The 25281-nt window shown below is 39.4% G+C and overlaps 1 protein-coding gene across 1 annotated transcript in view; it reads left to right on the top strand.

Annotated features, from left to right (window-relative positions):
• Positions 1–25281, top strand: part of ret (ret proto-oncogene receptor tyrosine kinase) — a 177947-nt gene that overhangs the window by 84295 nt on the left and 68371 nt on the right. Inside the window, exons 2-4 of the mRNA XM_028794175.2 lie at positions 9838–10074; positions 13218–13511; positions 19649–19884. Coding sequence (XP_028650008.2) covers positions 9838–10074; positions 13218–13511; positions 19649–19884 — 767 coding nt within the window. The remainder of the gene's footprint in view (positions 1–9837; positions 10075–13217; positions 13512–19648; positions 19885–25281) is intronic.

Below are 25281 nucleotides of genomic sequence, written 5' to 3'. Positions count from 1 at the left end.
CTCACTGCACTGGCTGCCTGTTCAGTTTAGAGTTCATTTTAAGATTCTTTTATTTGTTTTTAAGTCCTTAAATGGGCTTGCTCCGCCCTACCTCGCTGAGCTGCTGCATATGCACTCTCCTTCCCACTCACTCAGATCAGCTGGTCAGCTGTTTCTGGATGTGCCTAGGACTCAGCGAAAGCTCAGGGGGGATAGGGCTTTTTCCGTTGTGGCTCCAAGGCTCTGGAATTCAATGCCGATCCACATTAGACAGGTCTCCTCACTGCCCATTTTTAAGTCTGCTCTTAAGACTTACCTCTTTGGTTTGGCGTTTGATCCTGTGTGAGCAGTTGATTTTACTCTGTTTTAACTCTGTTTAGTTGTGTTTACTAGGTTTTAATTAGTTTCATTTATTGTATTTTATTTTACTTATTTATTATTTTGTTTTTGTTTAAAATTTATTTTAGCCTATGTTCAGCACTTTGGTCAGCGGCTGTTGTATGTAAAGTGCTTTATAAATAAAGTTGACTTGACTTGACTTGACTTTCTCACAATCTTCTGATCTGTCTACTACAGACGGTGTCTTCCACAGCAGTGATTCCAAGTCGCTGCTGACCTTCTCATTTGAAGATGGGAGTTAAAGCAGGACGATAACCCATACTGTGGCTCCTAACAGACTGTATCTGCCTTCTCTATTCAGTAATGAAATACCTGTATTTTCCTTGAAAACCAGGACTAAACTTCCTATCTCTCGTGCAACTCTGTAACCCAAGCTTGACAATACCTGTATAAAAAACAGCGCTTCTTAAACTGCAGAAAATATTTTATTTGAAAAGGTGACATTAGATGTAACTTTTTTTTATAGAAATACAGGTATGAAAATCAACTTTCTCCAGGATTGTTAATTTTTCTTTCAGCATAAACTGACACCATTCAACATGTAACATGAAAGGCAGTTGCAAAGCAAAGAAGTTTATACTGTAATTCACTATAAAATGCACAGTAAAACATAGTAAATTCAAAGAAATACAGAAAAAAACAAAAAAGACATATACTGTTGAAATAGTAAAAATAATGGGAGCAATGTACACAGGTACAATAAAATCCTTTTATATTAAATACAACAGAGGGGTATAAATTACCACCATTGCTCAGGATATATATAACAATCATTACTATTACTTGGTTTAATTTATTCTGTAATTTTATATAGTGTCCTTCTCCCCACTTAGTTGGTATGATATATGTTTATTTAATTTCTTTCAGAAAAGTAACAGTGAAGGATAAATTTCTTCTTCTTCTTCTTCTTCTTCTTCTTCTTCTTCTTCTTCTGCTTCTTCTTCTTCTTCTTCTTCTTCTTCTTCTTCTTCTTCTTCTTCTCCTCCTCCTCCTCCTCCTCCTCCTCCTCCTCCTCCTCCAAATTGGTATTGGTAATGGTTGTGATAGTTTATCTCTGCATTGCAGGTACTAACATCACTAGCAACAGAATGGACTGTGTTTAAAAAGGTAGGCAACGGATGAAGATTCAGACTAGATTTAAATCTTGGGACAAATAGAGTCTCTCAAAAAGACCTACTGTAGGAAAGGATTTATAGAGATCAGGAGCCATAAAGGTGAATAAATGTTTGCCAAGGATGGTGTAATGAAATTGTGGTACAAGTAACAATGTGAAATGAGTGTCAGCATTGGTGTTAAACATGAGTTTATGCTGGTGAGTGTTATTAAAATAGCATTACAAAACATTGGAAGTATTTAAGTGAGGCTATGGAAATCAGGATTCTTCATGGGAGACAACTGAATCCATGCAGAAAGAGACAGCATTGCATCCAGAAGTAGCAGGTTCTTAATACAAGTGCATAATTGATTACACATTCAAAGAGTGTAACATGGTCAGAAGTATCAAAAACAGCTGTGAATTTAAGGTATACATTATTTACAAAGAAGCAGAGCAATCATCAGCTGACGTACACAATTATGAGAAGTGTTATTGTGGCACTTTGACGAGATCGAAATTCAAGCTAAATATTAAAGCTGAGCAGAAACTATGATTTCAAGATTTATAGACAAGAAGGGAGAAGTTATGATTGGGCAAATGTTGGAGATATCAGAAGGGACTGAGGTTTGGCTTATTAAGTACTGGTTCACTTCTTTCAAGTTTGAGAGCTAAGCTGAGGGTTTCCTGAGCCAAACAATAGAGATAAGCTGGGAGTGTATGTAATGAACGGAGCAACATCAGAAAATCAGAACTGACAAACTAAAGGGATTTAGACAGTAAGTAGTCAACCTTTTATGAAAAAGATGGTCAAAGAGAATAACAAGAGTAAGAGAAAGTATCCAAATGGGAGAAACAAAGAATGAGTTGACCTTTGGAAAGTAGCAGTGAAGTACAGTGATTTTACATTGTAAGGACAGGAAATCTTTCAGCATGTCTAAACAGATGAGAAATAATCTTTTATCCATAGTGAAAAATTTTTCTCATGGTTTTGAAAAGGATCCTATGACTGCCTCACTCCTCCCTAATCAAGAAAATGCATTGTTTTTGTTCTTTATAGCAATGTGGAAGGTGGGAAGATCAGATTTTTCTGTAGACTTGCAGTCTGTAGACTTTCAACCTTATTCCGAGGGAGGCAAAGGACATTGAGTCTGAATGGGCCATGTTCCGAGCCTCCATTGTCAAAGCAGCAGAACAGAGCTGTGGCCGCAAGGTTGTAGGTGCCTCTTGTGGCGGCATTCTACGAACCCAGTGGTGAACACCTAAGGTTCGTGAGGCCGTCATGTTTAAGAAAGAGTCCTACCAGGTCTGGTTGACCAATGGGACTCCACAGGCAGCTGAGGGGTACCGGCGGGCCAAGCGTGTGGTGACATCGGCTGTTGCTGAGGGAAAAACCCGGGCATTGGAGGAGTTTGGGGAAGCCATGGAAAGCAACTTTTGGTTGGCACCAAGAAGGTTCTGGCAAACCATCAGGCGCCTCAGGAGGGGAAAGCGGTGCTCCACCAACACTGTGTACAGTGGAGATGGGGCCCTGCTGACTTCAACTGCAGACGTTATTGACTGGTGGAAGGAATACTTAGAGGACCTTCTCAATCCCACCAGCATGTCTTCCTTAGAGGAGGCAGAGCTGGAGGACTCTGGGGGGGGCCCGTCCATATCAGGGGCAGAGGTCGCCAAGGTAGTTAAAAAGCTCTGAGGTGGCGGGGCCCCTGGGGTGGACCTTCCACCTTGGGTTCCTCAAGGCTCTGGATGTTGTGGGGCTGTCCTGGTTGACATGTCTCTGCAACATCGCATAGATATTGGGGGCAGTGCCTCTGGATTGGCAAACCGGGGTGGTGGTCCCCTTTTTTAAGAAGGGTGACCGGAGGATGTGCTCCAACTATAGGGGGATCACACTCCTCAGCCTCCCCGGTAAGGTCTTTTCAGGGGTTCTGGAGAAGAGAGTTCGGTCGATGGTCGAATCTCGGATTCGAGAGGAACAATGCGGATTTCGTCCCAGCCGTGGAACACGGGACCAGCTCTGCACCCTGGCCAGGATCCTGGAGGGGGCATGGGAGTTTGCCCAACTAGTCCACATGTGTTTTGTGGATTTGGAGAAGGCATTTGACCGTGTCCCTCAAAGCATCCTCTGGGGTGTGCTCCGAGAGTACGGGGTACAAGGCTTGTTGTTACGAGCCATTCAGTCCCTGTACAGGAGGAGCAGGAGCTTGGTCCATATTGCCGGTAATAAGTTGGACTCGTTTCCTGTTGAGGTTGGACTCCGCCAGGGCTGCCCTTTGTCACCGATTCTGTTCATAAGTTTTATGGACAGAATTTCTAGGCACAGCCAAAGAGCGGAGGGGGTATGGTTCAGTGACCTCAGAATCTAGTCTCTGCTATTTGCGGATGACGTGGTTCTGTTGGCTTCTTCGGACAATGACCTCCAGCTCTCACTGGAGCGGTTCACAGCCGAGTGTGAAGCAGTGGGGATGAGAGTCAGCACTTCTAAATCTGAGGCCATGGTTTTCAGCCAGAAAAGGGTGGAATGCTCTCTCCGGTTTGGGAACACATTACTGCCTCAAGTGGAGGAGTTCAAGTATCTCGGGGTCTTGTTCATGAGTGAGGGAAGAATGGAGCGGGTGGTTGACAGATGGATCGGTGCGGCATCCGCAGTAATGTGGGCTCTGCAACGGTCCATTGTGGTGAAGAGAGAGCTGAGCCAAAAGGCAAGGCTTTCGATTTACCAGTCGATCTACGTTCCTACCCTCACCTATGGCCACAAGCTAGTGACTGAAAGAACAAGATCGCGGATACAATGAGTTTTCTCCGCAGGGTGGCTGGGCTTTCCCTTAGAGATATTGTGAGGAGTTCAGTTATCCCGGAGAGACTCAGAGTAGTGTCGCTGCTCCTCCACATTGAGAGGAGTCAGTTGAGGTGGTTTGGGCATCTGGTCAGGATGCCCCCTGGACGCCTCCCTGGGGGGGTGTTCCAGACATGTCCCACTGGGAGAAGGCCACAGGGCAGACCCAGGACACGCTGGAGGGATTATATCTCCCGGCTGGCCTGGGAACACCTCGGGCTCCTCCCAGAGGAGCTGGAGGAGGTGGCTGGGGAGAGGGAGGTCTGGGCTTAGCTGCCTAGGCTCCTGCCCCCACGACCTGACCTCGGATAAGCGGTGGATAATGGATGAATGGAGGGATGGACTTGCAGCGCAGATGATCTCCAGCCAAATAACCAAAAATCTCTTTAAAACTAATTAGTGTACTGAGGTTATGACTGATACTTTGGGAACAACCTCCAGCTGCTTACAATGGTGTGAAATGAAAGGCCTTGACACAGAAAAGAGGTTTGGGGCAGCCACCCATATGCAGTCATATGAAAAAGTTTGGGAACCCCTCTTAATTCTTTGGATTTTTGTTTATCGTTGGCTGTGCTTTCAAAGTAGCAACTTCCTTTTAATATACAGTGCATCCGGAAAGTATTCACTTTTTCCATATTTTGTTATGTTACAGCCTTATTCCAAAATGGATTAAATTTATTTTTTTCCTCAGAATTCTACACACAACACCCCATTATTACAACATGAAAAAAGTTTACTTGAGATTTTTACAAATTTATTAAAAATAAAAAAATTGAGAAAGCACATGTACATAAGTATTCACAGCCTTTGCCATGAAGCTGAAAATTGAGCTCAGGTACATCCTGTTTCCCCTGATCATCCTTGAGATGTTTCTGCAGCTTAATTGGAGTCCACCTGTGGTAAATTCAGTTGATTGGACATGATTTGGAAAGGCACACACCTGTCTATATAAGGTCCCACAGTTGACAGTTCATGTCAGAGCACAAACCAAGCATGAAGTCAAAGGAATTGTCTGTAGACCTCTGAGACAGGATTGTCTCGAGGCACAAATATGGAGAAGGTTACAGAAAAATTTCTGCTGTTTAGAAGGTTCCAATGAGCACAGTGGCCTCCATCATCCATAAGTGGAAGAAGTTCAAAACCACCAGGACTCTTCCTAGAGCTGGCCGGCCATCTAAACTATGCGATCGGGGGAGAAGGGCCTTAGTCAGGGAGGTGACCAAGAACCCGATGGTCACTCTGTCAGAGCTCTAGAGGTCCTCTGTGGAGAGAGGAGAACCTTCCAGAAGGACAACCATCTCTGCAGCAATCCACCAATCAGGCCTGTATAGTAGAGTGGCCAGACAGAAGCCACTCCTTAGTAAAAGGCACATGGCAGCCCGCCTGGAGTTTGCCGAAAGGCACCTGTAGGGCTCTCAGACCATGAAAAAGAAAATTCTCTGGTCTGATGAGAAAAAGATTTAACTCTTTGGTGTGAATTCCAGGCGTCACGTTTGGAGGAAACCAGGCACCGCTCATCACCAGGCCAATACCATCCCTACAGTGAAGCATGGTGGTGGCAGCATCATGCTGTGGGGATGTTTTTCAGCGGCAGGGACTGGGAGACTAGTCAGGATAAAGGGAATGATGACTGCAGCAATGTACAGAGACATCCTGGATGAAAACCTGCTCCAGAGCGCTCTTGACCTCAGACTGGGGTGACGGTTCATCTTTCAGGAGGACAACGACCCTAAGCACACAGCCAAGATATCAAAGGAGTGGCTTCAGGACAACTCTGTGAATGTCCTTGAGATGTCCCAGCCAGAGCACAGACTTGAATCCGATTGAACATCTCTGGAGAGATCTTAAAATGGCTGTGCACCGACTCTTCCCATCCAACCTGATGGAGCTTGAGAGGTGCTGCAAAGAGGAATGGGCGAAACTGGCCAAGGATAGGTGTGCCAAGCTTGTGGCATCATATTCAAAAAGACTTGAGGCTTTAATTGCTGCCAAAGGTGCATCGACAAAATATTGAGCAAAGGCTGTGAATACTTATGTACATTGGACATGATTTGGAAAGGCACACACCCACAGTTGACAGTTTTTTGATTTCTCAGTTTTTTTATTTTTAATGAATTTGCAAAAACCTCAAGTAAACATTTTTCATGTTGTCATTATGGGGTGTTGTGTGTAGAATTCTGTGGAAAAAAATGAATTTAATCCATTTTGGAATAAGGCTGTAACATAACAAAATGTGGAAAAAGTGATGCGCTGTGAATACTTTCCAGATGCACTGTATGACATGCCTTATAGAAACAGTAGTATTTCAGCAGTGACATTAAGTTTATTGGATTAACAGAAAATATGCAATATGCATGATAACAAAATTAGGCAAGTGCATAAATTTGGACACTCCAACAGAGATATTACATCATTACTTAGTTGAGCCTCCTTTTGCAAATATAACAGCCTCTAGACGCCTCCTATAGCCTTTGATGAGTGTCTGGATTCTGGATGGAGATATTTTTTACCATTCTTCCATATAAAATCTCTCCAGTTCAGTTAAATTTGATGGCTGCCGAGCATGGACAGCCTGCTTCAAATCATCCCATAGATTTTTGATTTATATTGAAGTAAGGGGACTATGACGGCCATTCCAGAACATTGTACTTCTCCCTCTGCATGAATGCCTTTGTAGATTTCAAAGTGTGTTTTGGGTCATTGTCTTGTTGGAATATCCAACCCCTGCGTAACTTCAACTTTGTGACTGATGCTTGAACATTATCCTAAAGAATTTGTTGATGTTGGGTTGAATTCATCCGACCCTCGACTGTAACAAGGGCCCCAGTCCCTGAACTAACCACACAGCCCCACAGCATGATGAAGCCTCCACCAAATTTGACAGTAGGTAGCAGGTATTCTTCTTCCGCCATGCAAAGAGCTTTTTGTTATGACCAAATAACTAAATTTTTGTCTCATCAGTCCAAAGCACTTTGTTCCAAAATGAATCTGACTTGTCTAAATGAGCATTTGCATACAGCAAGCGACTCTGTTTGTGGTGTGAGTACAGAAAGGGCTTCTTTCTCATCACCCTGCCATACAGATGTTCTTTGTGCAAATTGCACTGAATTGTAGAACGATGTACAAATACACCATCTGCAGCAAGATGTTCTTGCAGGTCTTTGGAGGTGATCGGTGGGTTGTCTGTAACCATTCTCATAATCCTGCGCATATGCCGCTCCAATTTGGTGTTGCAAGTAATCAGTATTGAGCAGTTACATGCATTCAAATCAGCAAAATTACAAGGGTACCCACATTTTTGCACAGCCAGTTTTTCACATTTGATTTAATTTCATAAAACTAAATACTGCTTCACTAAAAATCTTTGTTCAGAAAACACCCCAGTACTCAGATGTTCCTAGGAAATGAAAGACATACCACTGTTATCTTTTTTGTTGAAAGTAGAGTAAATTATTATGTAGGCTGAGAGGGGTTACCAAACTTGAATAAGGCTGCAAAAAAGTGAAGTTTGGTAATACAGCATTGTACAGGTTGAGTCCAAAACAGAACTGAATTCGCAAAAGGAAGTTGTATGGCTTTTAAGTCAAGTTGGCGAAAGTGATGTTAGCGGGCCTGGAACTAGAAGTGAAGTCAGCAGGTCCGGAAGAGACGTCATCGGGTCCAGGCAGAATTTTCAACAGCTGTAGCAGGATAACTACTAGTTTTGAAAAACTCTACTGTGTAATGTCCACCCCAACATAAAATATTTTTATGTTTTAAGTTTTTTATAATTGTGTCTTTTATTTAATTATTTATTTATTTATTGTTTGTTCGGTGTCCTTGAGTTCCCTGAAAGGCGCCTTGTATAAATAAAATGTATTATTATTATTTTTATTATTATTATTATTATTATTATTATCTATCCTTCCAGTGTCGCACCAGTCCCAGCAAGAATACAGCGCGAGGCAGGAACAATCCATGAACTAGCTAATGCTGTGACACCGTGTCCTCACATGTTTCATTATTAACAATATAGATTATTTAAATGATATTGACATTTTATCTGTATAATGTAATAAACATGTTTTGCTGCATTTCATCTTAAAAATGATATCGTCATCATATGTAAATACACGCGTTATAAAGTTGCTCAGGTTGTGCAATATTATAACTGTATCGCAAGTTTACAGTGAGGTAATTGTACTAATAAGTACAAACAGTCCTACAAGGAGCACTTGATGGACTGATTGAGTGCGTTTAGAGTTCTTGGGATGAAATGGTTTCTGAACCCCAATGTCCCTACAGGAAAGGCTCTGAAGCATTTGCCGTATGAGAGTAGTTCAATAGACAGTGCGCATGGCTGAGGCAGCGTGTGCTTGATGCTGTATACCGATAATTCTCTTTCCGATCAGCTGCTGTAGAGCTGTGATTCCACACTCAGATACAGTGAGATAAATAGTCTGAGTGGTGCATTGAGAGGAATAACGCTAAAGCAGCTATGGTATTTGGAATAGTTTGGCTATTCCGTGGACCATTTTATTGTTACAGGTTAATTACAATCAGATGCCTTAAACTAATAAACAATATGCGGTTAATTTCGGTGTATTTATAAAGCCGCATCAGGGATGTGGATCTGTTAAAGAAAGGGAAACCACACTTGAACAGAAGCACTGCTTTGATAATGGGTGCCACCGAGCAGATAACTTGCATACGGCAAGCATTTAGCTAGCGTGAAAATGTGCATGGTTTTACGCCAAGTTTAGGTTTTATACATCGCGATTTTAGCGTGGAAACGGGAGTATGCAACATTTTTGTGCGTACGCACCATTTATACATGAGGCCTCTGGTCTTGTTTATAATTTAAAGCTTTAAAGGTTATTGGTCCATCTTTTATTCACATTACATTACTATTGGGTTGCTATTTTTTAAACTGATACTTATGTGCAAACCTTCTTCTGGAATGTTTTTCTTCTGTTAGGAATCTTTTGTCATTTTTTTGTATTTTTAATTCATCCATTCACTTTGTACATCATATTCAACCATCTTTGATTACATGGAGGCATCTGTTATCAGAGGAGCAATGGTCACAAGGCAGAAAACAAAACTAAAGTCATCCATCTCTTCAGACACTTCCACCTACATTTTAAATTTAGACTTACCATTCAAGCTAGCTGCATCTATTAGTAATTGTATGATTTTCTTGCAAAGATCTTTTCTGTACTTGATATTAAGCATCATTTGTAGATATGGAAATCAGTAAAATTGTTAATTGTATCTGTGTATGGCTAGAGAAGTAAAGAGTGCCATAATGATAAAGTGGCTAGTGCTGCCTCCTTTGCATGTTGGGAGGTTCCTGCATTGGTTTCTTCCTTACATCTGATGTTGCCAGGATAGCCACTGAGCAAAGTGACTCTGGATAGGATATCAGTAAGTGGGTGGATAAATGGGTGGATGGACAAGAAATTGATAACATACATGTTTATTGTTAAATGAACATCTAAATACCTACAATTATATGATTTTTAGATGTGATCCTTTTTGTTTTTAGGTGTATGTGCACTATACTTTACCCAGGGATCCTATGAAGTACGTTTGTATGTTGGGGAACCTATTGGTATGCCTATTTTGCAAGTCTATGCTTTGCCAGAAAGAGACAATGAAGAAGCCCATTTTTGCATCTTTGGAAGCTTTCCATTTGATGTTCAATCATGGTTTTATATAGATGAGCTGAAAGGAATTTTATACCTCAATAAGACTCTTGATCGGAATGACTTTGCATATCTTGGTAAGTAAACTACTTTTCCTCAATTAATATATATAAGAAATTGACTAATTGTATTTGTTCAGAGCAATAATGTTAACTTGGATGTGACTGGAGAGTGCACATTCTTTAAATATTAGACCCTTTTAATCATCTTTTCTATTTTGTTCCACCTTTGATTCTGTTATTTGCCTGTGCAACATTTTCTAACCACCAGATCAATTACATACATGTGGAAAAAAGCATGTGCATGTGTACAATTTCCCTGTTTTTAAATTGACTTATCTGGCACAAAAACAAAAGTATAAATAAAAACGGTGAAATGTAAGTGTCTGCCTAATATTAACCAGCTTATAATGAGCAAAATTAAAATCCATGCAAAATTCTGATTCTCTGACAGCAGCATTTTGAACATGTTAACACATATTCATACTTCAATCAAGAAGTCCATCAAAATGTGAGAGTTTACTCAACAGTTTATAATAGAGTGACAGAATATTTCTGAATTATTACAAGACAGTAAAGTTTGGGAACATGGGCTTAGAGAAACAGAGATGTACATATGAATGATTCCTTTACCTAGAATCAATATCAAAAGAATTAGACAAAAAACATTATATGCATGGTGTGCCAGTCCATCAAAGGGCTGTCTAATGCATATACCCACAATCACACAGACTGCTGATTTTCAAAATTCCAAGACATGATTTTCATACCTCTGAGACTGGTAACAAAAGAATAAAAACCACAGTGATAGCTAAGTGTATGAGCCCTTGTCAAATAAATTGAACAAGAAAACCATAAAAAGGCACCTGCCTGCTATTTTTACATAATTGTTGTAAGATTTGTTTTTTTGATTAATAATCAATAAGACGCCCACCCAGGAGGAAGCCATAATAATGTGGGATTTAAAAAAGAAATGTAACTTTGGTTAATTAATTACCAGTTTTGCCTTTGGCAATACTGATAGTTAATTAAATACTTTGGCAAGGCTTCTACTATTTACTTTACTTTTCTCTGTTGTTGGATGCGGGTGTCCAGCCTTTAGACTTAAATCAAGGTAACTGAAGCCCACTTGTTTTAAGAAACAGAAAAATACAATTTATTGATAAACAGAAGGATTAAAGAAGTATGATAAATATATATATATATATATATATTGACATATAAGGCTGGACTCAGACAGAATAGACAGACAAACATATAACATACAGGGTGGCTGTTTACTGATAATTTAAAGTTCTACTTTATTTTAGTTCAGATAGTTTTAAGATGCCAAGTATTTATGGATGATGTCCGATGTGTGTGGAGTTGTTGCTTTGTTCTTCATACACTGGAGTACACTCTTTCTCTTTGCTGCTTAATCCTTGTCAGTGCAGTGTTTCTCCTTCCTCAGCTTGTCTTTTGCCACTTCATGGGTTAAAGGCTTTAGTCATTCTGTCCCAAGAGTTTAGATGCCAAAGTTCCTTTCTTGACATAATGGCTGCTCTTAAACAGAAAGGGCTAAGTGTTTAGCTTGGCAGGCTGATCTCAGCTCTCAGTCTTGCAAAGAGTAGAGTTTGTCAGTCCAAGGAAGTGGCTCATATCCTTTAGGTTCATGGATCAGGATTCAGAAGTTTTCATTTATTTTTAGAGTTCCCCCTCACTGAGAGAATCACAGAGAGGGTGCCCTGAAAAAATACCTGAATTTCACTTAACATGACATTCTCTCCATCAATTTCTACCTAACAGTTCTCTGTGTGAAAGATGGGTTGTAAGAGGTTTTACAGGAACCTCCTGATTGGATTAAAGTCATCTTCAGTTACAAAATCAATGTCTTTTAATAAGCAAATGTTTCTGTCAATCTTAATTGTCATCCTTTGAATTATAGGTCTTTGTCCTGGCTTTGGTCATTTTTGCGCTTTCTGGCTGAAGAGGTCTGCAGAGCAGCCTCTGGAAAGATGTCACATCACATCTGATTTACACCTTTCTTGTCAGGTGAAGTCCAGGCACATCCTAATACAAGCTGGAGTGCAGTCACTTAGTTTGGAATGCAGATGGAGGTTTTGTGCAGCAGAATGCTTGCATCCCTGTTAAATCTGCTTTCTTAACAGGCCTGGTGTGCCATTAAAGCCTAGCAGAATGGACAATGCCCACATTGTCCTACATTGTCCATCAGTTAAATTCAGTAAAGGGTGTCATGGTGGCTCTGTGGTTAACTGCTTCACAAATCCATCTTCTTGTATTTTAATTTCATGGCAGGTTGATTTCTGTATAAAATTCCACTCTTGTCCCCCATGACCATGAATTGTATTGAATAGGTTTGAAAATATTATGTTAATATATGAAGATCAGTTCTAATCAATTTAAAATTTTGCCCTTATGAGATGTTACAACAGAAAAAAATAATTCAATAAAAATCTTTACTGGGAATAGTGGTAATGCTAAACTGGCCCAGTACATGTAACTGTTACCCTTTTGGTCATTGCTAAAATGAAAGGCAGTGGTGACCCTCCTTTAAAGAGAGGTAAAGAGATGCTAAGAGAAAATGAAGGCAGTGTCAAAGCAGAGGTGAACGTCTATCATATTTGTTGCAACAGCCCGCAATGCTCAATAGTCATATTGGTTGGTACACAATGACATCATAAAATCCAAAGTAACTAGCAAATTAAAGTATTTTTTTGTTATATACATATTCTACAGCTGAAGTACTGGTATCTTATATGACTCTCTCAGGATAATGCAGAGAGTAAATCATGAATAGCAGGCTGGTAGGTTTGTAGCTTTCAGTCCAACATTTTAGCCAAAGAGTCACACAGCCCGTTTGTACAAATAGGTGCCATTGTCTGCTTGCAGTACAGCCAACACATGGGATGCATCTTTTGAGGGTTTGTCATCAGCCATTTTTTGCAGACATAGAAGACAGTAGGATACCTCTGAACCTGGGGAATAGTAAGCATCATGTTACTCTAGCACATTAGTATATGAGTAACTTTTCCCAGAGACTTAATGGAGCTTTGGATATTGCCTATTTATAGGGTTACCCATTGGCAAGTTGCTTATTGTATTAAATTTAGTCTTTTAACTTCTTTTCTACAACTCGAGTGTATGTGTGTGCATGCGTGTGAATTTAGAGTACACATTTGAAGATGTGAAAAATAATCTAATTTTGTTTTCTTTCCTTAAAGGAGGAAGACTAAATTGGGAAGTACTGAAGTTCCATCTATCCATCTGTGCTTCTCCAAAGCCTGTTGGAGACAGCTGTTGTAAAGAAGGCATTACAACCTTATTAGCCTTATATTTATCCAACACCACAGCAACTCCTTGCAGAGAACTGAAGCCACAGCAGCTGTGTCTGCATAACAGTGATAGCAATCCATCCATAAGGGAAAACAAACTTCCTGGAATGTTTTACCAGCTGCAGTCTTTGCCTTTGAAGTATAGGTGTCCAAATTATGCAGTTAATTATACAATAGAACCAGGTATGTTTATCTCTGAAGATAGTTCTTGGAGAGTTTCACATTATTATTTACTAGGAAACACTCAGACCTCTGGTCCTTCAACAAAGGTGGCTCATGATCTTCTTATGAAAAACAGAACCATAGTTCCTTTTATGAGGGTGCTGCCACCATTTGCCACAAGAAGGACCTAAAGCCAAATTAAGTGGCAGAATTAGCCAACACTTCCAGTTCTTGGGTCGCGCTACATGTATCACGTCATAAGCTCTCAATTAAGACCAAGATTAAGGATCAAGGCCTTTGATTTAAAAGTTTTTGCATGACAGACAAACAACCCTTAGTTTTTTTATGAATAGTATACAGTATAGATTTTTATAAAAACAGTATATAGACTAGCTGCACAATGGACATCAGTTATAGTGCCGTTGGTTTTAGGTCTATATATGTAGTATGGTCTGCCTATTCTGTTATGAAGGATTCTGGGAGGAAGAAGTGGGTCCAGGTGGTCTGACCACAGAAGTGATGTCATGGGTGGAAATACATCAGTTTTCCTTTCTGCAGAAGGGAAAGAAGTAGAGAGATCGTTATTACACATTGCCCCCTCATGTCTGAGTGGAGAAGTACATTCACATAAGCCCTTAAGCTTATATATACAGTATATATACTGTGTATACCTGTATATATGTTTTTAAATATTTTTTTAGATTACAGCTTTTCAGGCTGTTGTTGTTGTCTGCTCTACTGAATAGATGTATCCTCAATAAGAGCAGGTCCCAGGATGAAGAAAGACTTCCTGTGAGGCTGGAGTCTTTATAAAGGAAGAAGTTGAGGGAGCGGAGATATAGGGGGAGGAAGCAGAAAGTGACTTAATAAGTCTACCAGAGAGTTTTACAGGAATCAAACAAGTGGTTAGTGCCAGTGGTACATCCAAAACCTTCTCTGTATATACTGTATATAATGTCCAATATTTGCTCTAGTTATTGACTGTTCAGCAACCTAACAGCCTTTGGGTAGAAACATGCAACATGATCTGCAGTGCTTTATAATTGTGAGCTGAGCAGGTGCAAGGATATGATGCAGCCAGTGAGGATGGACTGTACTGAATACCTGCTGAAGTTCATAAGAACAGATGGAGAAATGCAAGCTTTCCTAGCCATTTGAAGAAAAAGAGCTGTTTGTGAAGTATCTTGACAAGAGCTGAGTTGTGCTATCATCATATTGTAAGTGATGGTCACTCAAGAAATTTAAAGCAACTCACCCTTTCAACAGCATCCCGCTGATGCATATGGAATTGTGGTCTGCCTTCTGCTTCCTGAAATCTATGACTGACCCCATGGTTTTGTAAAACTGTTGTCCTTAGACTATTGAGTAAGCAGGTAGATCTCTTTTCAATAAGCTGTCTCATCATTGTTGGTGGACAGGCCCATGATAGTGTTATCATATGGAAATTTAATAATGGAATTGGTGCTGTCTCTGGCTTTATAAAAGTAGATGAACAACAAGTATAGAAGACCTTGTGGAGTACCTGTGTAGAGGATCAACATGGAGGATATACTGTAGTGCCTGCCTATTCATACATAGTGATGTCTTTTGGTTAGGATGACCAAAATCCATTTACTCTGGGTGTCTCTAACTCCTGAATGGAGAGGTTTGGTGGTTAACTTTGCTGGTAAAACAGTGATAACTGCTAAGCTCTAGTCTATAAACAGGACTCTGGCCTAAAACTTTTTATTATTCCAGTTTACCAAGATGCTATGAAATGCAAGAGTTATTGCATCCTGTGAACTGTTTGTAATGATATGCAAACTAGAGGTGATCATGGCTATGGAGTATTTTCTTTATGTATATACTCTGTATTTATAATCTCTATATTCTAAATCTATATATCCCTATTTAAATATTCTGTTTTGTTTTTAAACTACAAATGTGTTTTTGTGAATTAAGTCTCAGTAATACAGTGATTAGCACTAGTACCTTGTAGCTCCAGAGGACCGGGTTTGAGTGTGGTCACTACGTATGTGAAATTTGCACATTCTCTGCATATGGGATTTTAGATAGGTAATCTGCTATCCTCTCACAGCCCACAGACTTATGTGGTAGGTTATTTTATGACTGTAAAATTACCCAGGGTGCATGACTGTGGCCTCAGATAGACTGCCAAACTCTCTAGGGTTTGTTCCTATGCTAGACCAGCACTGACCCAGCATCAAGACTGAGAGTGTTTATGGGATGGCTACAAGAGACGAAAAAAAAAAAAATCCTCTAGGCTGATCTGCATAAAAAATACAGTTTGTGCCGCCCTTCATTCCTTTGTTTGGCATTATCTATCTATCTATCTATCTATCTATCTATCTATCTATCTATCTATCTATCTATCTATCTATCTATCTATCTATCTATCTATCTTGCCTGCCTGTCTGTCTGTCTGTCTATGTGTGTGTGCTAAAGTTTGTCCATCTGTAATGTGATTACTCCAAAACTACTAGGGCTAGAAATCTGATCTTGATTTTCGCCTCAATCGAATGCTTATGACATGATACATTCTGGAAATCAAAAATATCTGAGGTGGCGGCAATCTTTGCAAAGTGACCTGTGGTCATGTGTTTGTTACAGTAAAGTGACTGAGAAAGTAACATAGCAGAAAGAAAAAGAAGCGCAGCAACATATGCTGAGTGGCAAGAAAATTGCAGAAGCATGTCACAGAAGGCAATTAAATGTAAGAGTGGAAATGAAAAAGGACCAATGGAAGAACAGACCTACTTTGTTTTTGTCTGTTAAACTTTTTTCTTTCTTAGCTTTGTTTTGACATCGTGATGATATGTAAATAATTAAAAATTACTGTATTGCAGCCAAATATTCCTCATAACCATCTTGATACAGATATACAGAGCCTTTCATGGAGCATGTCCCAGAGGAAATATTTTATGAATATATTTATACAGACAGGTTAATGTAAATATCTTTGATAGAGTTGACTCTATTTAGAGTATTTGTATTAACATATAGGTAACCTGACACAAGAATAAAAATGCATACATAACTGCCACGCAAGCCACCAGAACAAATAAATTCTACCTTTTTTATAGAATTGTTTTGAAGGAACATGACACTGTTTATTTATGAAAAATTCCTTGAGCTTATGAAGGTGGTGGAAAACAAAGTCTCAAATACCACACCAGAATCTTTCAGTTGAGCTGAGCTTCAGATGAGTTTCTTTGTTTTGAAGTCTGGTAACTGGACTGGCCATGGTACAGTATATTTTTAGATGACAGTCATGCTCTTTACACTATTTTTTGCCATGTAGATAGGGAGGATATTGTCATACTTTAGAATTCCCTAATCATTGGAATAAAAATGGTTTAGCATAAAATGAATTTTATTCTCCCAATTAGCTTTCCAGTTATTGTCATTTATCTTACCCCCTAAGAAATTTAATAAACCAAAACCATGGTATGAAAATGCACCCTACACCATGAAAGAGCATGTAGAAAGCTGCTCTGTGAGAAAGGATTATTCAGGCTTGTACGATTATTTTGATGTGTGTCACAAATCTATTCATACGCTTGTTAAGAACAAAATGAAGGTTGACTCAACTGACCAGATGACATCATATTCTGCTAAAATATCTAAGAAGCTATAATGCTAGCCTGTCAAAAGCAGTTAGGAACTGAAGGCTTTTTATTTGAACCAGTAAAGGTTCACTCACTTGCCACTACAACTGGCCACCCCAATGTGGAGTGTCAAAAGTAGCTATAAAATCAAGGTAGTATGGGCAAATCCACATGGACTCAAACACAAAGTGCAATATAAAACAGTGCTAAAATGGCTTTGCAACCTGAAACACAGCATCTTCATAATCAAGACCTTAGGCAACACAGAGTCATTTGAAAATGTCAGTACTCAAAATGAAAATGTATATGGTGTTATCTGCATTAACATTTCACTTTTCAACAATAACTGTTTAATCTCAAGTTAATGCTATTATACATCTTGGACCGTTTAAAAGTTTCTATGATTACTCTGCAGAATAGTGATCAAACCATAAGAGACATTGAGAGCTAAAATGTTCTTAGCTCAAATATAAAGACAGTACAGAAATATTAAACACAAAAAGAAAGAGGAATGAAATCCATTTATTTCAACAGAGAAGAAAGTGAAAGCACAATACTACACTTAAGCTGCCATATGTATGTATACATATATATATATATATATATATATATATATATATATATATATATATATATAGGAGCATGTTCAGACTATATTATAGGTCCTTTTATAGTGTATATATATTAAAGTAAACACTAATGCACCCCTGCTGTAGATGTAGTATACTACACAACAGTGATAGCCATCATGCTTAGTCATATACCCTGTTAATTCCTAAATATATAGTAACTCAATAATTTGTTCACATATTTTCAGACTGCTTTCTGCCTTCTGAGGATATCTGGATCCATTATTTTATTACTTACATTTGCTTGCATTTTAAGCACCAGTAATTACTCCCTGCTACTAAATGCTTGTGCTCATCAATTGTGTCATAATATACTGAAAGTACACTTTAAGCTAAAATATTTGAGAATGAGTCAATTAAAAGATTAATATATATTTTATTACAATATTTTCTGACTTCCTCTAATTTTATGATCACAATGAAAATGCAACCTATTATGAACTGATTTTTAGATTCTATTACTTAAAATGAAGCTATGTATTTTTAAATCATTCTTGATAGAGAGTGGAAACCAGTAGCATTTTGGTGAGATATGCATATAAGAATTTCACATAACAATATTTCTACTACTATTACTTAATTTTCTGTGCATGCCTTCTCCAGTACAGGACACAAAGAGTTTGAATCTGTACAGGATGGCTATTCACCCAGGACACACTTTTACACCTTCCCATAAGCACACATACTGTACCTGACCATTTTAAAATAGACAGTCCACCCAGCTGCATTCCTTTAGATGATGGGAGCAAACTGGAGTTTCTTGAGGAAATCCAGGTGAATAATATAACATGCAAGTAGCCATGTTGGAGCAGAGTCATTTTTTGTATAACAAAAATGCTTTCATAAAATGAAATAACTTGTAATGGTTTTATGCTTTGATGCCATCAAGTTGCAACAGCAGAGTCAGTGTGAGTAGGACATGCAATAACATCATGGATTTGAATTTCTAAAACAAAATGACTGTAAGTGTTTCTAGAGTGCCAATCGAAATCATGCCAATAGCAAAGAGCATCTCCAACTACCAGTGCAAAGGAAAGAGTGAAAATTAGCTCAGCTACATACATATTTTATATTCTATATATATTAGTAATTTGTCCAGCTTGTCTTGGCTTTACATTGGTGAACTACTTGGTTTAAAGGTGCAGCATGGTGTTTAACCCTACTATGCATAAAAACACAGTTGAGGATCTTTAAAGGAATACTCCACCCAAAAGTAGTTATTCTTTTATCTGTTACTCACCCTGTGTTGCTTGTAGTGGTGGCCATGGAAATGATGGCTCAATCCCATTTGAATGTGCTTATTTTTCTTGCACTGTTCTGATTTTTCCAAAGTATTTATTTAACAATACTTTAGCAAAAAATATTTGTTTTTGGACACTGTAAGCATAGAAGTAGCCCATGTGGCATGTGGATTATGCGACATGAGTAACTTAAGATTTATTTTTTATGAATGGTAAGGTACTGTTTGCTGTTATCCAGTCTCATTAAAGTCTGGTATCACAGATACTGTAATCCCTGTTCTTCATTTAAACATGAAATTAAAAAATGTGCTTGGCCATCACTACAAATAATTTCACGATTCGAAAATGATCATTTCTGGGTAGAGTATTCTTTTAAGCTTTATTATGCAAAATTTGAGCATCATGTACAAAGTAATCTGTCCTTGTCATTTTCTTAAACTGTTTTAACCAGTAATAATTTTGAGGAGCTGGAATGTATACAGCAAGGCTGTTTTTGGGTGAAACACCAGTTCATTGCATGTATCATACATTCATTGGTCTTTGTCTATTTATTGATTTAACTGACCAATATAATGGTTTTTAAGAGTGGATAACTTAATAATCAGCTGCAGACTAGTATCTAAATCATCTTGATGGGCAAAACTCTTAACCAATTTTTCACTGTTTTCTCCGCATTTTAGAGGATTCCCTCCCATTCATATTGAATGGTTCTGAAGTGTATGTGGTGTCACCCTTGGATCGAGAGGAGAAAGAAACACACAAACTCCTGCTGCGATGTACTGTACAAAATGAGTTTACAGTTACACATGTGGAAGAGACACTCACCATCACGGTATACGATGAAGATGACAGAGGCCCCTACTTTCCTAATGGCACTGACAGCACAGATGTAGTTGTGGAATATAATAGACAAGAGGTAGGATTTTATACTTTCTATTTAATTGGCACTCTTAACTAGCTACAGTACTATCTATCATTTAAACTGTTTGCTTTTAAATGATAACCTATGCCAGTATTTATACTCAAACAAAAGCTTTTTTACCGTACTAGTAAAGTGTGCTGAAATGCAACTCTGCAAAGCCAAGCTTAGTTAATGGTATTTACTTGTTTTATTGTGAAAAGTTTTCTGGGTAACCCTATCCTAACTTTGTTATGTAGACCCACAGATATGTCCTTGTAAGAAAGGAAACAATACAGAAAAAGTTTAGGGGCATGTCTGTGATCCCATATAATGTATACAAATGAAAGATGCTGATTACAAAGATGCTGATAACATCTTTTCAGACGCAAGTCCCAAACAGAACTGAGTAACTATGGCAAGACCTTCGGTCACATGAGTTCCAGGCAGGAAGGGTCCAAGAAGATGAACAACAGAAGTGATGTGAGCGGTGGAATGGCTGACAGTCTTCTGTTCTGCAGATGGAAGAAAATAGATGGCATTTGTACAGAGCGCCAACCCTGGTTTGACAGGCAACTGCCATCACCAGAGCCCATATGTGACAGTCCTCCACCTCAACTCTTTCCCTTTAATCTTGGCGTTCACCTGTCCTTGAAGGAGACATAGCCCGCAGCCACAATAAACTTGGGACTAAATGGATCCATTCACAATGGATGGCTTCAACGCTTCACTTATCCTATAAGAAGACATCTTCTGTTTTTCATTTACAGTATACCCCAGGCAACAGGACAGAGCAAATATTAAATGCAAGTAAAAGTAAGCAGGTTATAAACTGTTATTCATTCATTTTAGTCTTTAACATTTCTAAATATTCATAATGAGCCAAAAAGTGAAAGCAAATAAAAAGGCAAGTGTGTGTGGCAAATCACCATATGACCTGGAATATTTCAGGAGCTCTTATAACTATGCTGGCCAACACCCCCAATTTGTGTGGCTTTGAGAGTTTGAAGGTTACGTTGCTGCATGAGTCTCCTTGATGTTCCCTTCTTCTACTCCTTCCTGGTGGTTCTCTTCAATTTGATATATATATTTTTTTGCTTTAAGCTAATGACTTTTTAAAGCTTTCCAGGACCAAGGTGAACACCCGCAGACCCTCTGTGTCCATTGTCATTTTGACAGATCATATTAGTACATGTTCACAAGTTGTGCATACTTTAAGGTAACAAATTGTTCAAGAACTTCGCTTTTACGCATTTGGGAAGTCTAGAAAATGACCAATTTACCATTTAAGTTCTGACCAATGTCTAAATCCTACTTATCTGCAAATGGTGCCTGTCTGCCCTTCAGACTGCAGAAAAAAAACCCCTCTGTATAAAATTACATTCTGTCTGTCACTATTAACACTTCTTATTTTATGTAGCTAGCTAAGCTACTTTACTGAGATCAAAAGTTCAAGAGCAAAACAAAATAACTTAATGTCCTAGGACTGTGGCAAAAATGTTGCTTCTGTCCGTGCTTTATTTTTTGTATTTATTTGTGTTTGCTGATTTTGATTTTTGAGGGCCACTGGTTAGTCATGCTGTTTCACAGCTTCAAAGTCACTGACATATTAGACTGTGACATTCTGCGCTCTCCCTATTTATCCTGCATTACAATGATGTGAATGTTATCATAAACTAAATGGCAATTTTAGACTTGTCCAGTAGAAAAGAGCAGATGTGTGGAGGATTAGAATTTCATTCTTGGTTGTTTTATGCCCTGGGTTCAGTGTTACTAGTAAAGACACCAGCTCTTTGTGAACCTGTGGTGGAACATATCTAGCCATGACTTGTACAATTGATGCTTTACTTGTAGAAAGAGGAACTGACCTACCTTTATTTATGTTTCCTCTTTCCTAACACATCATTTCAGATCTTCGGTTTGATTGGTTAACTCAGTTAATTGCCTATTACTCTGTCACTGACCCACCTAATCCTTCTTTACCTTGATGTAAATCATAGAAGTAAGGATTTTTTTTAACACTTGCACAATTTCTGTATACTGTGTGTATTATTTTGCTCCATGTAGAGTTTCTTTTAAAACAATCAAATTGGTTTAAAGTTATACTTTATTTTAATTAGGAAGAGACAAAGTCTGATTAAATAAGCATTTTGTAGTTAATAAAATCTTTGGAGTTCAAGCTTGACCATATATTGAAATACTTTCTCTTGTTTACTTATCAAACCTTTTTTTATCTTAATCTAATTCATTGTGCTGAAATATAAACTTTCACTGATCAGCCACAACATTAAATCACCTGCCTACTATTATGCAGGTCTCTTTCGTGCCACCAAAACAGCTCTATCCAAACAAGGCATGGACTCCACAAGACTTCTGAAGGTGTCCTGTGGTATCTGGCACCAAGACTTTAGCAGCAGCTCTTTTAAGTCCTGTAAGTTGCAAGATATGGCTTCCATGGATCACATTTGTTTTTCTAGCACATATCACAGATTCTTGATCGGATTGAGATCTGGGGAGATTGGAGGCCAAGTCAACACGTTGAACTCTTTGTCATGTTTCTCAAACTATGTCTGAACAATTGTTGCAGTGTGGCAGGGTGTATTATCCTGCTGAAAGAGGCCACTGCTATCAGCAAATACCATTGACATGAAGGGGTGTACATGGTCTGCAACAATCTTTAAGTATGGGGTATGTGTCAAAGTAATATCCACATGAATGCCAGGACCCAAGGTTTCCATGCAGAACACTGCCCACAGCATCACACTGCCTGTATTGGCTTGCCTACTTCCCACAGTACACCCTGCTGCCATCTCTTTCCCAGTTAAACAACGCACACGCACCTGACCGTCTGCATGATTCATTAGACCAGGCCTCTTTCTGCCATTGCTCTATGGTCCAGTTCTGATGCTCACATGCCCATTTTTGGTTGCTCTTGGTGCTGGGCAGAGGTCAGCATGGGCACTCTGACCAGTTTGTGGCTATGCAGCTCCATATGCAACATCTGTTCTGATGCATTTCTCTCATGGCCAGAAGTAAGTTTTACAGCGATTTGTACCACAGTAGCTCTTCTGTGGGATCCAACCAGATGGTCTAGCTTTTGCTACCCACTCCCATCAGTGAGCTTTGGGTGCCCATTACCCTTTCCCTGTTTGCCTGTTGTCTTTTGTTGGACCACTTTTGGTAGGTACTAAAACTACACACCAGGAACACCCCCACAAGACCTGTCATTTTGTAGATGCTGCGACCCAATTGTCCAGCTGTCACAATTAGGCCCTTGTCAAAATCGCTCAGATCCTTACACTTGCCAATTTTCCATGTTTCCAAAATATTACCTTCAAGAACTGACTTCTCAGTTGCTGCCTAACATATTCCATCTCTTGACAGGTACCATTGTAGTGATCTATACATATTAATAAAAGGCAAAGCCCTCACTGACTGACTGACTGACTCATCACTAATTCTCGAACTTCCCATGTAGGTGGAAGGCTGAAATTTGGCAGGCTCATTCGTTACAGCTTACTTACAAAAGTTAGGCAGGTTTCATTTCGAAATTCTACGCGTAAAGGTCATAACTGGAACATGATTTTTGTCCATACAGTAATCCCTCGCTATATCGCGCTTCGCCTTTCGCGGCTTCACTCCATCGCGGATTTTATATGTAAGCATATTTAAATATATATCGCGGATTTTTCGCTGCTTCGCGGGTTTCTACGGACAATGGGTCTTTTAATTTCTGGTACTTGCTTCCTTAGTTGGTTTGCCCAGTTGATTTCATACAAGGGACGCTATTGGCAGATGGCTGAGAAGCTACCCAGCTTATTTTTCTCTTTCTCTTGAGCGGACTTTCTCTGATCCTGACGTAGGGGGATTGAGCAGGGGGTCTGTTCGCACACCTAGACGATACGGACGCTCGTCTAAAAATGCTGAAAGATTATCTTCACGTTTCTATCTTTTGTGCAGCTGCTTCCTGAAACGACATGCACGGTGCTTTGCATACTTAAAAGCTCGAAGTTCACGTATTGATTTTTGCTTGAAAAACAAACTCTGTCTCTCTCTCTCTCTCTCTCTCTCTTTGTCTGCTCCTGATGGAGGGGGTGTGAGCTGCCGCCTTCAACAGCTTTGTGCCGCGGTGCTTCGCATACTTAAAAGCAAACAACCCTATTGATTTGTTTGCTTTCCTCTGTCTTTCTGACAGACTCTGCTCCTGACGCGCACTCCTTTGAAGAGGAAAATATGTTTGCATTCTTTTAATTGTGAGACGGAACTGTCATCTCTGTCTTGTCATGGAGCACAGTTTAAACTTTTGAAAAAGAGACAAATGTTTGTTTGCAGTGTTTGAATAACGTTCCTGTCTCTCTACAACCTCCTGTGTTTCTGCACAAATCTGTGACCCAAGCATGACAATATAAAAATAACCATATAAACATATGGTTTCTACTTCGTGGATTTTCTTATTTCGCGGGTGGCTCTGGAACGCAACCCCCGCGATGGAGTAGGGATTACTGTATACTCTAATGGAGGAGGCGGAGTCACGTATCGCGTCATCACGCCTCCTACGTAATCACGTGAACTAAAAACAAGGAAGAGATTTACAGCACGAGTCAAACGCGGGAACGAAGGTAAATGACATTAATTTTTGACTGTCTTTTAATACTGTGTAAGCATACATATTAACACATGTGCAATTAAACGTGTGCATTTACGGGGTGATTTTCTCAGGCTTAAAAGCTCGCCTTTTACTAAAAAGGTAAATGCAAAACTGTTTTCAATCATTCTATGATCTGCTTCTCACAACTGAAGGCACCGCGGCTGATGTTACGTCACTTGCTGGCCAACTATAAGCGTTACCTGGTAGGTAACCAGCCACTCACTTCACTCCCTTACGGGAATCGAACCTCTGAGGTTTTCTTTTGTTCTTAATTAAAATTTAAAAGCAATACTTCACCGCTGCTAAGCCCCTCTAGCGCTGACATCCGAGGTTCGATTACCGTAAGCAAGTGCAGTGAGTGTGTACGCCTGATGAGCCAAGAATAAGGGGGAAAGACGTGTCGCGTACTCTTTGCATTATTTGACAGTAAACTATTTCAACCATTCTATGATCTGCTTCTCACAACTGAAGGCACCGTGGCTGATGTTACCTCACTTGCTGGCCAACCATAAGCGTTACCTGGTAGGTAACCAGCCACTCACTTCACTTCCTTACGGGAATCGAACCTCGGACGTCAGCGCTACAGGCAAAGCCCCTAAAATTGCGCCACGGCGTGTGGTTCGTTTATTTGACAACATGTAGATCGGGGTAATTACATTCCGCGCCACGGCGTGTGGTTTGTTTATTTGACAACATGTAGATCGGGGTAATTACATTCACGGCATTCGTAGTCTGATTCACAATCTGATTGTATGGGTGGTTACCTA

Source organism: Erpetoichthys calabaricus, chromosome 2 (assembly GCF_900747795.2).
Source record: "Erpetoichthys calabaricus chromosome 2, fErpCal1.3, whole genome shotgun sequence".
NCBI lineage: Eukaryota > Metazoa > Chordata > Cladistia > Polypteriformes > Polypteridae > Erpetoichthys > Erpetoichthys calabaricus.
The sequence above is the reverse complement of the archived record's forward strand: the minus strand, read 5'-3'. Positions and strand labels throughout refer to the sequence as shown.